General features: G+C 40.6%; 1 protein-coding gene across 1 annotated transcript in view; it reads left to right on the forward strand.

The window, feature by feature from the left end:
* FBN1 (fibrillin 1) overlaps positions 1–13,445 on the forward strand; it is a 213,232-nt gene that overhangs the window by 99,670 nt on the left and 100,117 nt on the right. The window contains exons 13-15 of the mRNA XM_054041544.1: positions 134–253; positions 5,358–5,483; positions 7,840–7,962. Of these exons, the coding sequence (XP_053897519.1) occupies positions 134–253; positions 5,358–5,483; positions 7,840–7,962 (369 nt within the window). The remainder of the gene's footprint in view (positions 1–133; positions 254–5,357; positions 5,484–7,839; positions 7,963–13,445) is intronic.

Consider the following 13,445-nt stretch of genomic DNA (forward strand, 5'->3'; position numbering starts at 1 on the left):
TTGAGTATTGCATAATAGAGTTTATAAAAAAAAAAATGTTTTGCTCATGTAAAATAAACTAATAAAATAGCCCTCAGGCCTGAATACCTGCCAAGCAATGTCTTACTAAAAATATACTGTCTGTATTTTACAGATGTTGATGAATGTGAGAAGAATCCTTGTATTAGTGGAGACTGTATAAATAACCAAGGATCCTACATATGCCAGTGTCGTGCTGGATTTCAGAGCACACTAACTAGGACAGAGTGTCGAGGTGAAGTACAGTATTATATACCCAGATGTACTCCTGTATGCACACTAAGGAGGGAAAATATTTGTTGTTCTTAAGCAAAATTAAACATATGCATTTAATAAGAACTTTTAAAAATAAATTAAATGCTTGAGTAAAAAATATTCTTTCAAAAAGGCTGACCCAAACTTACCTGATGGTTGAGTTGGTAGCGCAAAGTACTAACTCTCAGAGGAGGCCAGGACTATGAAAAGACATTTGGGCTTGGGAGGAATCTATCTGGCAGCACTACCTCTGAGATGCAAGATTCTTTTTTCACCATTCTCAGACATTCCTGATCAGTGATGGGATGTGAATTTGGCTTTAAAGGTGGATCTGTTCCCTTGCTAGTTAACTGATAATGAGACACGTCTACTGAGAGAGCATTTGACTACTCTTTGAGGGCATGCTTGGGATATATTAGAGGAAGAGAGCCTTGCAGATAAAATAGGGTGAGTTTTAATGCTCAAGACCCAGATTTGCCTTCATCATATTTCCCTCTCTGTACAGAGAAGAGGATTCCCTAGCCATACACCCACTCTGAAGTTGAGTGCGGCAATGGAGATGACCGAAACCAAAAAGAAAAATGGGAAGGTCTCAAATTCTCCTCAGTCTTCAACGAGTAGCTTTTAATGCCTACTGAAAAGTTCTCATGAAGTGGAAGCCTTTTTTTCTTTATATTAATCTAAAATTATTACCTGGGATAAGAATCTGCCTCATCAACTTCATTTTCACAAGAGTCCTGTGAACTGATTCTTCAACAAACCAATAGAGTACATTTAGTGACCAGGTTGAATGACGTTACAAGGAGACACAAGTGAATTCACGTAAAGTGCAGTTCTGCTCCAAAAGGTGACTGGATGGGATCCTTGCCACCCCTCCAGCCCTTTTGCTACTACAGTAGGATTAGACTTCCAAGAGGTGGAATCCCTACGAACAGACTCAATAATTAAACCCAGAAGGGGATTGTGCGCAGTCATTAAAGAACCTAAGGCTGCAGTGACTGTTTTTAGGGTGAACTATTGTATTCCTTTCTGGGAGGCCAGGGTTGGGTGTCCATTCTCCTGTCTCTTAACCCCATACATGGCTAAGCAAAGACCGGTTGCTGACGAAAATTGGGGAGGTAGGCTATGTCTAAACTAAAAACGCTACAATGGCACAGCTGCAAATGTGCCACTGTAGTGCTTCAATGTAGACACTTAACAGTGCGACAGGATGGATTCTCCCACCACTGTAGGTTGTCCACCTCCCCAAGAGGCAGTAGCTAGGCCAATGGAAGAATTTTTCCTACAGCTTCTGTCACCCTAGGACTATCTACACCGGGGGGTTAGCTCAGCTTAACTGTGTCTCTCAGGGGTGTGGATTTTTCATGCCCCTGAAAAGATGTAGCTGTGCAGTGTAACTTTTCAGTGTAGACCAGCTCTTAGTGTACTCTACATTCTGCAATAGGAGAGACCAAATGAAGAAGTGAAGATAATCACCAAAAGCAGTGGTGCCTAAACCAGCAATTTATTATATACGGCATGGGTGAACCTTAGCACCTAATGAGGTCAGAATTGGATACTCTTAACACGATTACACATAGGAGCCTCAAGAAGAAGTAAGTCAGGGCTCTTATGCTTGGTTAAAGATATATTATCGGACACTCAAAAGAAAGCAAAATTCAGAAATCCCAGTGGGATTAGGGGATCAGAGACAGAAGCAAAGAATTAAAAAACAAAGCCCAGAGAAAACATCTGCAAGCAGTCCTAGCAGTGAGGCTCGTGCCCTCGTGCCTCATTGCCAGAAAGCTTGAAAAGAAAGCCATCAGCACTGGTGTGGGATTTCCCTTTCTGACTCAAAAGGACAGCAGCAGTACAAATGGCTGTCTGCAGAACAGTCGGGCATGCAGAAAAAGTGCCAATGATGTGCACTTATAGGAATATCTGACCTAAGTGTCTGCCAAACAGCCATGCCAATAGTGTGAGACAATCACATTATGTCGCTCAGTCAATCGGTTAGTGAAGCAATGGTGAAGTTGGACTTCAGGGGATGAATTTAGTCATGAGTCATGTTTGTTAAACTGCTTTAATTTGATTGGCTGTGAATCATTAAACACATAAATGTCTAAAGCCTGGTGGCCATTGCAGTTAATGTGTGGTCACTTAACAGGCCCTTTGCAATTCATCACAGCTCTGCTTGTCTAGCTGCAGTTTTAAAATGTGCTGAAACAGGCAGGGCCACATCTATACGAAGGACTTTAAGGAACAGTTATTCAGAAGTGTGTTTGCCAGAGTGTCTGAAAAAACAGCATTTACGCTTACAGCGGACAACTGCACGTGCAAGTGCCTGTTCAGCCTGCACCTACATATGTGAGTTTGTACAGTTGCATGTACGCCTTTGCAGGTGCAGCCCTTTCTGAAAAGTCCTAAGTAATTACAGGACATTTATAGATTCCTGGTTCTGAGGTACCATGGAATGAATCTGTGACAGATACGATAATATCCTGCCCAAACCTTATGGAATGAAGATAAATATGATTGAATTAGATTCAATGCCTTTGGGTATCTTGTATTAAACATGCAATTGTTTGTGTTGTGTGGTTTTATGTAACTTAAGATGTGCTAATGTAATTCCTCTGGTTATCAGCCCTTTGGAGAAGTTTGCATCTAATTCAAACTGGATTCTCCAGGGACCAACACACAAAGAAAGGATTTTTTGATTAAATAGTCTGGTTTTAAACAGGCTCCAGGCTTCTTCCTGATCCAGCAAATGGACAGGACCCCTGGTGCACAGAGGGCCCCAATCCTTAGAAGGACTGGGCCTACAGAGGGCCCCATAAGACTTTGTGCTTGTTCTGAGCTGAGGCTGTGATGAACTTGAAACCACAGGAAACCCCTTGGTGGGATTTGAAGGACTTCTTCTGCTAGAGCCCATTTTAGGGTTGGGGTAATCTCTGGTAGGCTTATTAGCATGCATATTGATTATTCTGTTGTTTTCTCTGTAGTTCTTTTACCATAAGAATACAATAGGCGTGCATAGGAAGTGCTGTGCTTATAATGGTGGACAATTAGTCTATTGTTAGTCTCCAAAGAGAAAGTAAGCAGGCTTGCTTAGGTAGAGTTGCTTGCTTGGATATGACAGTATTGTCAGGGGCTGTGCGGCCTGGAACTACCCTGGCAAGAAGGGAGTGAGGTGCATGTCTCCACTCAGAAGAGGGGACAGCCAGGGGAACCTGAAGCCTAGAGTGGGTGCCCTTGTGGGACCATAGATTTGGGACACAGGTGCAGTTGCCTTAAATTATGACAAGAGTCCCACTGATGTAATTATTAAACATAGCATGCCAGATCCCACAGTACTTACTCAACTATTACTCAGTCACATTCCCAAGAACTTCAGTGGGAGTTTGACTGAGTAAACTCTGAGTAAAAATCAGTGAGGATCTCAAACTGGGGCCCAGTAAAGAGATTTTCCTGAATAAAGTTAACAGCTCTGTGATTAGTGATTAAAACCTAGAGAACTTAATTTAGTGACATAAGGAGGCAAGTAAAATAGCATTGAAAAACTATAAGAAATGTTACCAGGATTAACCATAAGAGGCATGTGTATCTGGAGTCAGAGAGCCAAAAACTGGTTTTCTAACTTCATCATGTTGTTATGCTGTAAACTTTCAAAGACAAAGAGAAGATGGGTCATGCATGGAAAGGTTAGAAGTTAAAGAACATGCACGGCCCCTTCAGGTGAAAGGCAGCTTTGTGGTTGCTAATAGTTCTGAAAAGAAAAATCAACAACAATGTTATAATTAAAAACTACAAATGGAACAAAACATAGTGTTGGGTCTACTGCCCGCCATCTGCTTATAGGGAACAACAAAACTGCAAAGATTATTTTCTTCACCACGAGTCAGATAGCAGTAGGTAAATAAAAGTGAAGATCCTTAAGAACCTGCCATTATAATTACCTGAGACCAAGCCCCACACTCAACTTTGTACCAGGAGGCTGAAGGAAGGGGCCCAAGGGGCAGGAAAATTCCACTTGCCTCATTTCCTGTCCATCACCCCTGTCACTCTGAGGGGAGGCTTCCCAAGGAATCATGGGGAATGGGATCTGCTGAGGCAGAAACTGTCAATGTGATGATTCTTACCTCTGCTGGTACCGCCATTCCTTGGCAGCCCAACCGTTGACCGGGTTCCCTCTACAGGTGCTCAGTGAAGATAGGTTGCCACGGAAGGGAACTGTGGATTTTAAGCACCATTAATTCTGCCTCAGATACCAATATAGTTAGCAAGGGACATGAGTCTGGAGTGCAGTCTGTTCTCTGCTCATCCCCAAACCCTAGCAGAGCCCTTTTGGTCCTGAACACCTATTGAGGGGCATCTGCAGCATGTCTGGGGAAATGGAGACTGACTGGGTAGTGGAGAAGGCATCTGCACGAGCTGGTTGAGATCTTTGTGCACAGAGTCCCCTGAGTGTAAGAATCTCTGGGAGATGATCCAGCCCTTGATGAAGAACACTGAGCAATCTAAAAAATGTCTAGACAGTCTGTCTCAGCATCTCCTCCCCCCTCATTTGGGAGAGAGGGAGAGTTGCCAGCCTTGTGTGGTATCACTAGGCAGGTCCTCCAAGATCTTGCCAAGGGCCTCCAGCAGAGAGAGGGAAATGAGGATCTGATGTTTTAAATATAAAAATGAGCAGAAAACACATTTTGGGGGTGGGAAAGTCTCAAAATTTCCCACTATATTCCTATTTCATACAGCAGCACCAAAGGACAAAAAGCCTTTGGTTTTATTTAACCTTTCACTTTTAGTAAGTTTAGATTTTAATGAAAACCCTTTTTGTAAGGAACTGAAATGCAGAAATCCACATAGAAACAATTAGAAGGAGCCTGAACCCTATTTTAGTAAGTTACACTCTAGTGTTTTCTGAACTAAGACTCAGTTCCTACTATAAATTGAAATTTCTTTCAAACTGATCATTTGATACTCTTTCTACCTTCTTAATGTTCAGTTATGCAAATCAAACTTTTCCAGGCAAAGGTAATTTTTACATAGAGTCGAAAAACTGGAAAAGAAATCACACTTATAGTTTTGGTTTTTTGCTTGGCTTTCAGATATCGATGAATGTTTACAGAATGGCCGGATCTGTAATAATGGACGGTGCATAAACACAGATGGCAGTTTTCACTGTGTTTGCAATGCTGGCTTTCATGTGGCAGTCGATGGAAAAAACTGTGAAGGTAAGAGTTTTTTCTGAAGTTATTTCCCATCGGTAATTACAATTCCAAGAGATTACTCACTTTAAAAAATAATAAAAAGTCTTTGGGGTGGAGGGAGAGAAGGAGCTGGGAATCAAATTTCTAAATACCTTTTCCTGTGTCTGGGAGGGCAAGTAAACCATCCTTTGCAGCCAGTTCTGGAGCCGTGGCTTGGCAATCGGCAACAGGATGTCTGTCCAGCAAAAGAAATAGTACATACCACTATCACTAAATGTAGAGTTCCTTTGATGGGAGTGGTATGTTTTAGAGGGGAGAATAAGTCACATGCTGCATGATCTTATTGTGAGATTAACAGCATGCTTTAATGGGACCTTATTGGGCGACTAGCAATGTGCTTTATGTGGATTTAGTTTGGTCCAACCTGGAAAAAAACTAGTTGTTTCAAAATTTGAAAATGTGAACTTAACTCTGTTCCTACCTCATAGACCTATAGTGAAAAAAAATGAAGAATGTTCTTTATCATGCTTCCCAAGGTCCTTGGGAGAGTTCCCAATGATCTATTCGTACGTTAAAAGAATTTCAAGCACTGTTCTTAGAAATGTTTTTGGCAGAATATTATCTCAGTGATTCAGCTCAAAGACTTAATGCCAAAATTCCTGGTTGGGATAGATACACAATTTTTTAAAAAATCATAAATAATTTTGGTCAGACTTAGCCTGTAAGTAAAAAGAAACCACGCTATGTCTAGGAGTATAATTTCTATCCAAGACAGCTGCAAAATTAAGGAAAATAGCATGATTCTGAATATATTGTAATGTCATTATGATCCAGTGATTTTATGTTAGTAGTGATTTTGTTAATCCTTGGTAGAGACAGACATTTTAGGGATGTATATGTCCTGCTCCCTTTAGGTTTAATTTAACACTATAGACTTCTTTTTAAACATCAAATATGTAACTACGTCATTTAAATATAAATGAAAATCCATTGTTACCCAAGGCCTGACTTCTTCCTTTCCCACTAAATTCCATGTGCTAATAAGAACCAGAGCACTAAATATGACAATCTGATAAAACATTTGTCATTCCATTAAGCATGTTGCCAGAATGTATCTGAGCATTGTGTATTGCATCAACTTCTAAAATCATTGCATCTGCTGCACTGTAATGGGTCAAAGTTTGCTCTCGGGGGTGTACACATCCAGTTCTCATAAAAGACAATGGGAATTGTGCTGCATATATATGATTATAAGTGTAGCCTTTTAGATTAGACTGATGACTAGTCCTGATCTTTGATAGATTTAATGGGCCCAGTTCATTGCTGTCTTGCACCTTGCACACTCATTTATACCAGTGCAGAATAAATGCAGAGCGAGTATAAAATGTTACCAAGATATGAGAGAGCATTTTGCACTCACTTTGCATTGATGTGAATGATTGCAGAAGGTGCAGGACAGCAACGAATTGACCCCATTTATCTATCTTTTAATATCCAAATTAATACTTTACTATATGTAAGAGTTGTGGAGAATTTGTCTATTATATTTATAACTTGTGTGTCAGTATTAACCAACAGATTGCTTGTTTTGAAATATTGAAAATAAATGTCAATTAAAATGTTTTTTCTTCATATTACAACCTAGATATTTCTCAGACAATAGCAAAGTATCTTTTATGCCATACAGCTAGGTCACAGAGGATACCCTGGGCTTGTACAGTTCAAGGGTTAGTCAGCAAGTATTGTAATAGGCAACTTGTCACCTAAAGAAAGTTAAGTGATACTTTCATTTTAAATGGAAGCTGATGATCAGAATGTTAGCATCTGAAGAGAGCCCCGTTGCATTTTCCTGTGCAGGTTTGAGCAACATCATAGGGAATCTACGTAACACAAATCTGGGACTAATGGGGGTTAGAGAAGTTTTCACTTCTAACACAATCTTCTCCTCCACCCACCTGTAGGTAGTCTTATCTTAATAACAAAAGAAAAATTGTGATTACTTTTTAGCCTGGAGGTTGCCTATAGTCAAGCTCTCGCATATCTGAAAACCCTACTTCCTCTTCACCAAGGGAGGTTTAAGGTCTCCATTTAAAAAACCAGGTGGCAGTTTCAAATATTTCCAGAGTCCTAAATGTCTTTTTTGTGCTTTTCAGTGATTTCAAACCTATTTCTTCATCTACAAATGATTCATTGCTATAAATATGAGTAATCCTCCACAACGGATTTTGGTTCCATCACCTGTTGATATTCGCCATAGATTCACACAGCCACATGAGAGTTTGGTTTGGCTCATTTGGCTCATAATGTTGAGGAGATAGTTAACAGAAGTTCTTACTATTTCATCAGTGTGAACATTTGTATCCATTGTGTGCAATTTCAGATATGGATGAATGTAGCATAAGGAACATGTGCCTTAATGGGATGTGTATCAATGAAGACGGAAGCTTTAAGTGCATTTGTAAACCTGGTTTCCAGTTAGCATCTGATGGACGTTATTGCAATGGTGAGTGTTTACAATAGTGATTACAATAAATTAGTGCTTTCAGAGGGCATGTGATTCATATCTCTGTGACAGCTTAAAGAATCACTGAATTTCTTCCTACTCTTCCACCCCACACTGACCCTTGAGACCAAGAAGGATTCAGCAAGTTTCCATCAAATAAGTTCTTTAATCAGTTGGAAAGATCTGTCATGGACCAAGGCAATTTCTCCTCTCCATAGTGTTAGCAACTCTCCTAAATAATCAGTGGGGAAATGTTGCCTGAGCAAAGACTGAAGGATTTGACCCAATGACACTTCTAGTCTTTACCTATAACATCTTCTGCAGCTTGGCGCCCACATACTTTCCCTTTTCTTGTCTCTTCCTGTTCCTCTCTCCTTGGCCATCCAGACATCTTGACTCTCTGCCCTCCTTGGGTCTTTCTCACCCTCCTGCCTTTGTGCTTCCCACCCTGTACAGCACCTCCCAGCAGGGCTCAGCACCCTGATTGGTGGAGACCTAGATGAGAGCACCACAGCAGCTTAATCTTTCCCCTTTGCTATGATAATTCAGCCTCACCCTCACTGGACAACAATGTAACATTCTATTTGCTCACTATGTCATCCTAGTTTCCGTCCTGTCCCTTAAGGAACTGGAAGTTTTCTGTGTATAAATCTCATATTTCAACAATTTTTATAGTCACAAAGCAGAAGTTGAAGCAAGGAATAAACAAACACTCAGCCAAGTCACTTAGTTTTTCTTTTTTAAAATTATAAATCTTTTAGCTCTGGGGATCAAGTCAACAATACCCTAGGGTAAGTTTAAAAAAAACTCAGCTCATTGGAGTACACTTGAGCTTTTTTTTTTTTTTTTTTTTTTTCCTGAAGAGCAGTAATAAAAATCATGGTTTTGATTTCAGTTAATACTGTTTTTTAAACAATCGTTAGTACAAAAGACGAATGAATGTGAATCCATGTCTTAAAGTCTGGATTGGAACCACACCTCGTCTGAGAACTTGGACCCAGATCAGGTTCAACAGATCTCGTAGAACTCTGAAAAGCTAATACAATAATAATTTGACACCTCTCCTACTGAAGCTGCAAGGCAGATCTATCCAAAATTCAGGAAACTGGATGAGAGTTGCATGTTTCGTGCCAGAGAGCAGCTTATTCTTGTAGAGCCCATATGGCTGTTTGTTCAAGATGGTCATAGAAGAAACAACTCTCCACTAATTTCTCAAGCAAACATGTAACTCCCCCCTCAGACACAAACACACACACCTCTGCCTCTGCCCAACTGTCTCCTCAGCCTTGGAGCTTAGTCACTGGCTGGGCCAACTGTAACTTACACAGATGTACAGCAATGTATTTTTTTTTTTTGGTTCAGTTTTGTTTTGTTTTTTGAGAATGGTCACTCAGCCTCTTTGTGTGTTAGGGCGGCAGAGGGAAGGGTGATAAGGATGCAACTGAGAAGTAGAGGACTAAGAACTCGTCTTTTTCTGCGTCAGGGTCTGAATGGGCAGCAAGAGGAAATACAAACATGGGCAAGACACTAACTGAAACTTAAAGCCCAGTGATAGTTGTCCTTGCCTCAGCACCGCGGTCTAGTGGCCAGGGCCGGCTCCAGGGTTTTGGCCGCCCCAAGCAGCCAAAAAAGAAAAAAAAGCCGCGACCGTGATCTGCGGCGCCAATTTGGCGGGAGGTCCTTCGCTCCGAGCGGGAGTGAGGGACCGTCCGCCGAATTGCCGCCGAATAGCAGGACCTGCCGCCCCTCTCTGGAGTGGCCGCCCCAAGCACCTGCATGCCAAGCTGATGCCACTAGCAGGGCCGGCTCCAGGCTGCTCTCTATTTGTTGTGGACACACAGCTGCCATCACTAGTAATGTTGGCAGCCACCAGCAATACTATTCCTTCATCTCTGAAAGCAGATGTGGCCAGTAACACTCTATCTGCATCCGCCATCATCCTAGAGTGATGGGAAGCACTGCCAATGTTTCAGCTGATGAGGGTGCAGAATGGCAATGGAATGTGGGCTCGTACACTAGGTGGGTGGAAGGTTGCGATGGCATAAGGTCCCTGGCAGCATCTGCAGCAGAACACCAGTGTCACTGGCACAAAGTTTGTCATGTGGTGCCACCAGCAACCTGAGCCCCTCACAGGGACTTATCCCAAAAGCCCCCATTGACTTTCACTTTCGGCATAACCATCTTAATGTTTTTAAAATTTATTTCTGCAAGGAAATGACATAGATCAAAAGTTCAGTAGATAAATTGACTCATGGTCTTAAAAAATGAACCTGTGATTCTCTGCTTCCCCAACCTCATTTGTGTGCCTGAGGGCCAAACAGCAGTGAGGATCCAGACAAAAAGGTATTCCTGGCCCAGAGAAATGTTAGTTCTGTGCATCAAAGGGAAAAGGTTTGAAAATTATCCAAAATTGCAGGCAACTCAAATGATTCCTGCTGAAAGCTGGAACAGATTTTGCAATAAAATAGCGGGTTTCCCCCATTACCTTTCAACACTCATAGTAAGCCTTGGGCTCTAAGAATGAGCACATAAATAGCCAGGAAAGGTGAGATTGTTATTTGGTCAAAATCCATTTTCACTTTGCTTTCAACTTTATATTCACCTCAACTACCCCTCCTCCCCACCTCCAACCACAGACCTTCCTGAAATAACACTTATTAGCTCCCAGAAATACTTTGTGGCTAAAATTAACATAATTCCCTATTCAACTTCTGTCATCACATTAACAGTTACGTGTGTTTAAAAAAAACAACAACTATGTTTCATGACTTTCCTGTGGATTTTATTGCATCCTCATTTACTCCTCTTTGTATACACCATTACAGAGTAAATGGTTTCTTTCTGACTAAAAAGTAGTATTTTCAGTAAGTAAGCTTTGAGTGCCAGATTTTTGCACTGCATGCACCTACACAAACACATGTAATTGCAATCCTAGAGCCAGATTCTCTTCTGGTAAATCTCTGTTGAAGTCAACGGTGATACCTCAGTTTACACTAACCGAGAATCTGGCCTCTAATTTGCACATGCAGTTACTATCATTACGCATGGAAGTTAGGTATGTGTGCACAGAAACTGACAGTTATGCAGCAAACTGGCTACAGTATTGGTGTGAAATTGACAGGTGTTTTGCCAAACTTGTTAGCAGATCAAATACAAAGGAATATAAGATCTGCAATATACACCATCCCACTCTTATAAGGATTTGATTTGATGCATTGAAAGCTGAGTTTTGAAACATGGGTGCCGGAAAAACGCTTTCCTAACCCCTCGTTAGGATATTGAAATTGACCCTTAGTTCCATAAAACTGGCATTTAAGTATGAATTGGGGCATGTACTTGGCTGTCTGAAAAATTTCACTCAGCCTTTAATGAAATAATGTACCCGAAAGGAATGTTACACCATAGTTGTGAGTATTCCCTGTAATACAAGGGACATTAAACTTATTTACCATGACAGTTCCCTTATCTGATATTTTGCATGTTGGGTGCATTGTTCCTGTTTTATACGTTTAATAAATTGTTTCACCTTCAGATCACAAATCCTGCCCTGGTAAGCAGGACTGAAAGTGGTTGTTTAGTGGCCTGTGAAATGAGTTGTTTTCAGTTCAGAATTTAGGGAACTAGCTTGCACATCCAAAAGGCCCTTCACAGTTGGCACTAATTGGCAATCTAAGTGGAAAGGACAAAGACGGATTAGACATGGAAAGTGAATCCTGTAGATAGTTTCTTCAGAACAAGGTTGAGACATGCTGGCAAAGTCAGTGGGGGAAAGCTTACAGTTGTTGGGGTTGTCAGAATGACATCCTTTCACGGAAGGAGGCTGCATAGTCCAGTCAGAGCCAGAATTTGGGTTTTATTTCTGGTTCTGCAATATACTTAATGGGTGAAATCCTGGCCATGTTGAAGTCAATAGGACTTTTGCCACTGATTTCAGTGGAGCTAGCATTTCACCTGATGTGTGTGATTTTTTGGGGCAGATCACTTTACTTCTCTGTGCCTCAGTTTCCTGATCTTTAAAAAGGTGGTGATAATGCTTACCTGTCTTTATAAAGTGCGTTGAATTGTATGGAAAGAAAATGTGTTTTATATTCCAGTCTTTATTTTTATGAAGTTACAAAACATTTTAAAAAACCCACTAAAATGACAAAGGAAAAATATACACATTTGTGCTTGTTCAGTTCTTTCTTTTAAAGAGCCCCTAAAACAGAAGTTTAAGCTGATGTTTCATAGAACGTGTATACCTGCTAAAAGGATTTGCTTGTCGTCTTGTCAAGAACAGTCTCCACTGATACACACCGTGGGCCAATTCCTGAAGTTCTGTCTCAGCTTTTACTCCAACAAAACTCTGTGAGAGTGTTGTCTGAGTAAGGACTGAGTGTAAAGTAGGGAAGGAATTCATGATTTATCTGTCTGTTTGAAACAGAACAAAAGCTTGCAAGCTAAATGAAATGAATTTAGCCCATGTACTCAAATATAACTTCTATTTAAAAATATATTTTGAACAAGGAATCCTGGCTCATACAAGCTATGTTTTGTGCCAAACAACACAACCCAAGTAAAACATAGAGGTGTTTCACTCTCAATTTGCACTTTTAAGGTCAGAAAAAAAAGGAAATCATCATCCGTTGTGTATATATAAAGGAGAGTTGTTCTAAAGTGATTATTTTGTAAGTATTATACATGCTTCCAAACAATATTTTAAAACATTCCCTCTGTAATCCCTAATTGTAGAAAAATAGCATGTTCCCTTTGTCAAGAAAATGCTACCTCTGTTAGCAGGATATGCAGTCTATTAAAATGTTTGACTAATTTGACATCCCAACTCAAATGTTAAATAGTTTTAACCTTGTGTTTCAGTGCTACAGGACTTATTGTTCCATGTGGCTATTGTTGGACAAAGATGATAGCTTGTATTTAACAGTTGTTCAGGGTTCAGTTCATTAAAAAATTCCTTACGAGGCTGGTGTGTAATTTTCCCATTAAAAAGTGTATGTGAAGGGCTGTAACAAGCATCTGATATAAAAACCCAATTGTCATGCAGATCACCACGGGGACATGATGTGTGGGCTGGGCTTGGACGCTTAGCATTAAGAAGTGCTCCCAAAAACTGAACCCACAGCAGGAAGAAGAAAATTCTTTGGGGGCCCTGTGAAGACTAGTCATTGGGGTCAAAGCTTCAATTTGCTATCTGGCCTGATTTCTTACAGCACAAACTAAATGGTAACACAGAAAGGGAATGCCCTGTTAAACACTACACAAGTCCTTTGTCTTAACAGTCATGGTTTCCTTCTTCCTCCAATTATGTTTTTGCATGAGTGACCCCTATTTTGGATTATGCATCTCTTGGGAACATATTAGGAAAATGTAGCTCTTTTCACTGGAGGAAAGTCCACGGAGAGCAGGATACTTTCCCCCCTGAATTTTGCTCTCTCTGCTTCATAGAATGAGCTAATGTTGGAGGGTTTTTTATTTTTAATAAAAAA

Source organism: Malaclemys terrapin, chromosome 10, assembly GCF_027887155.1.
Source record: "Malaclemys terrapin pileata isolate rMalTer1 chromosome 10, rMalTer1.hap1, whole genome shotgun sequence".
Taxonomy (NCBI): Eukaryota; Metazoa; Chordata; order Testudines; family Emydidae; genus Malaclemys; species Malaclemys terrapin.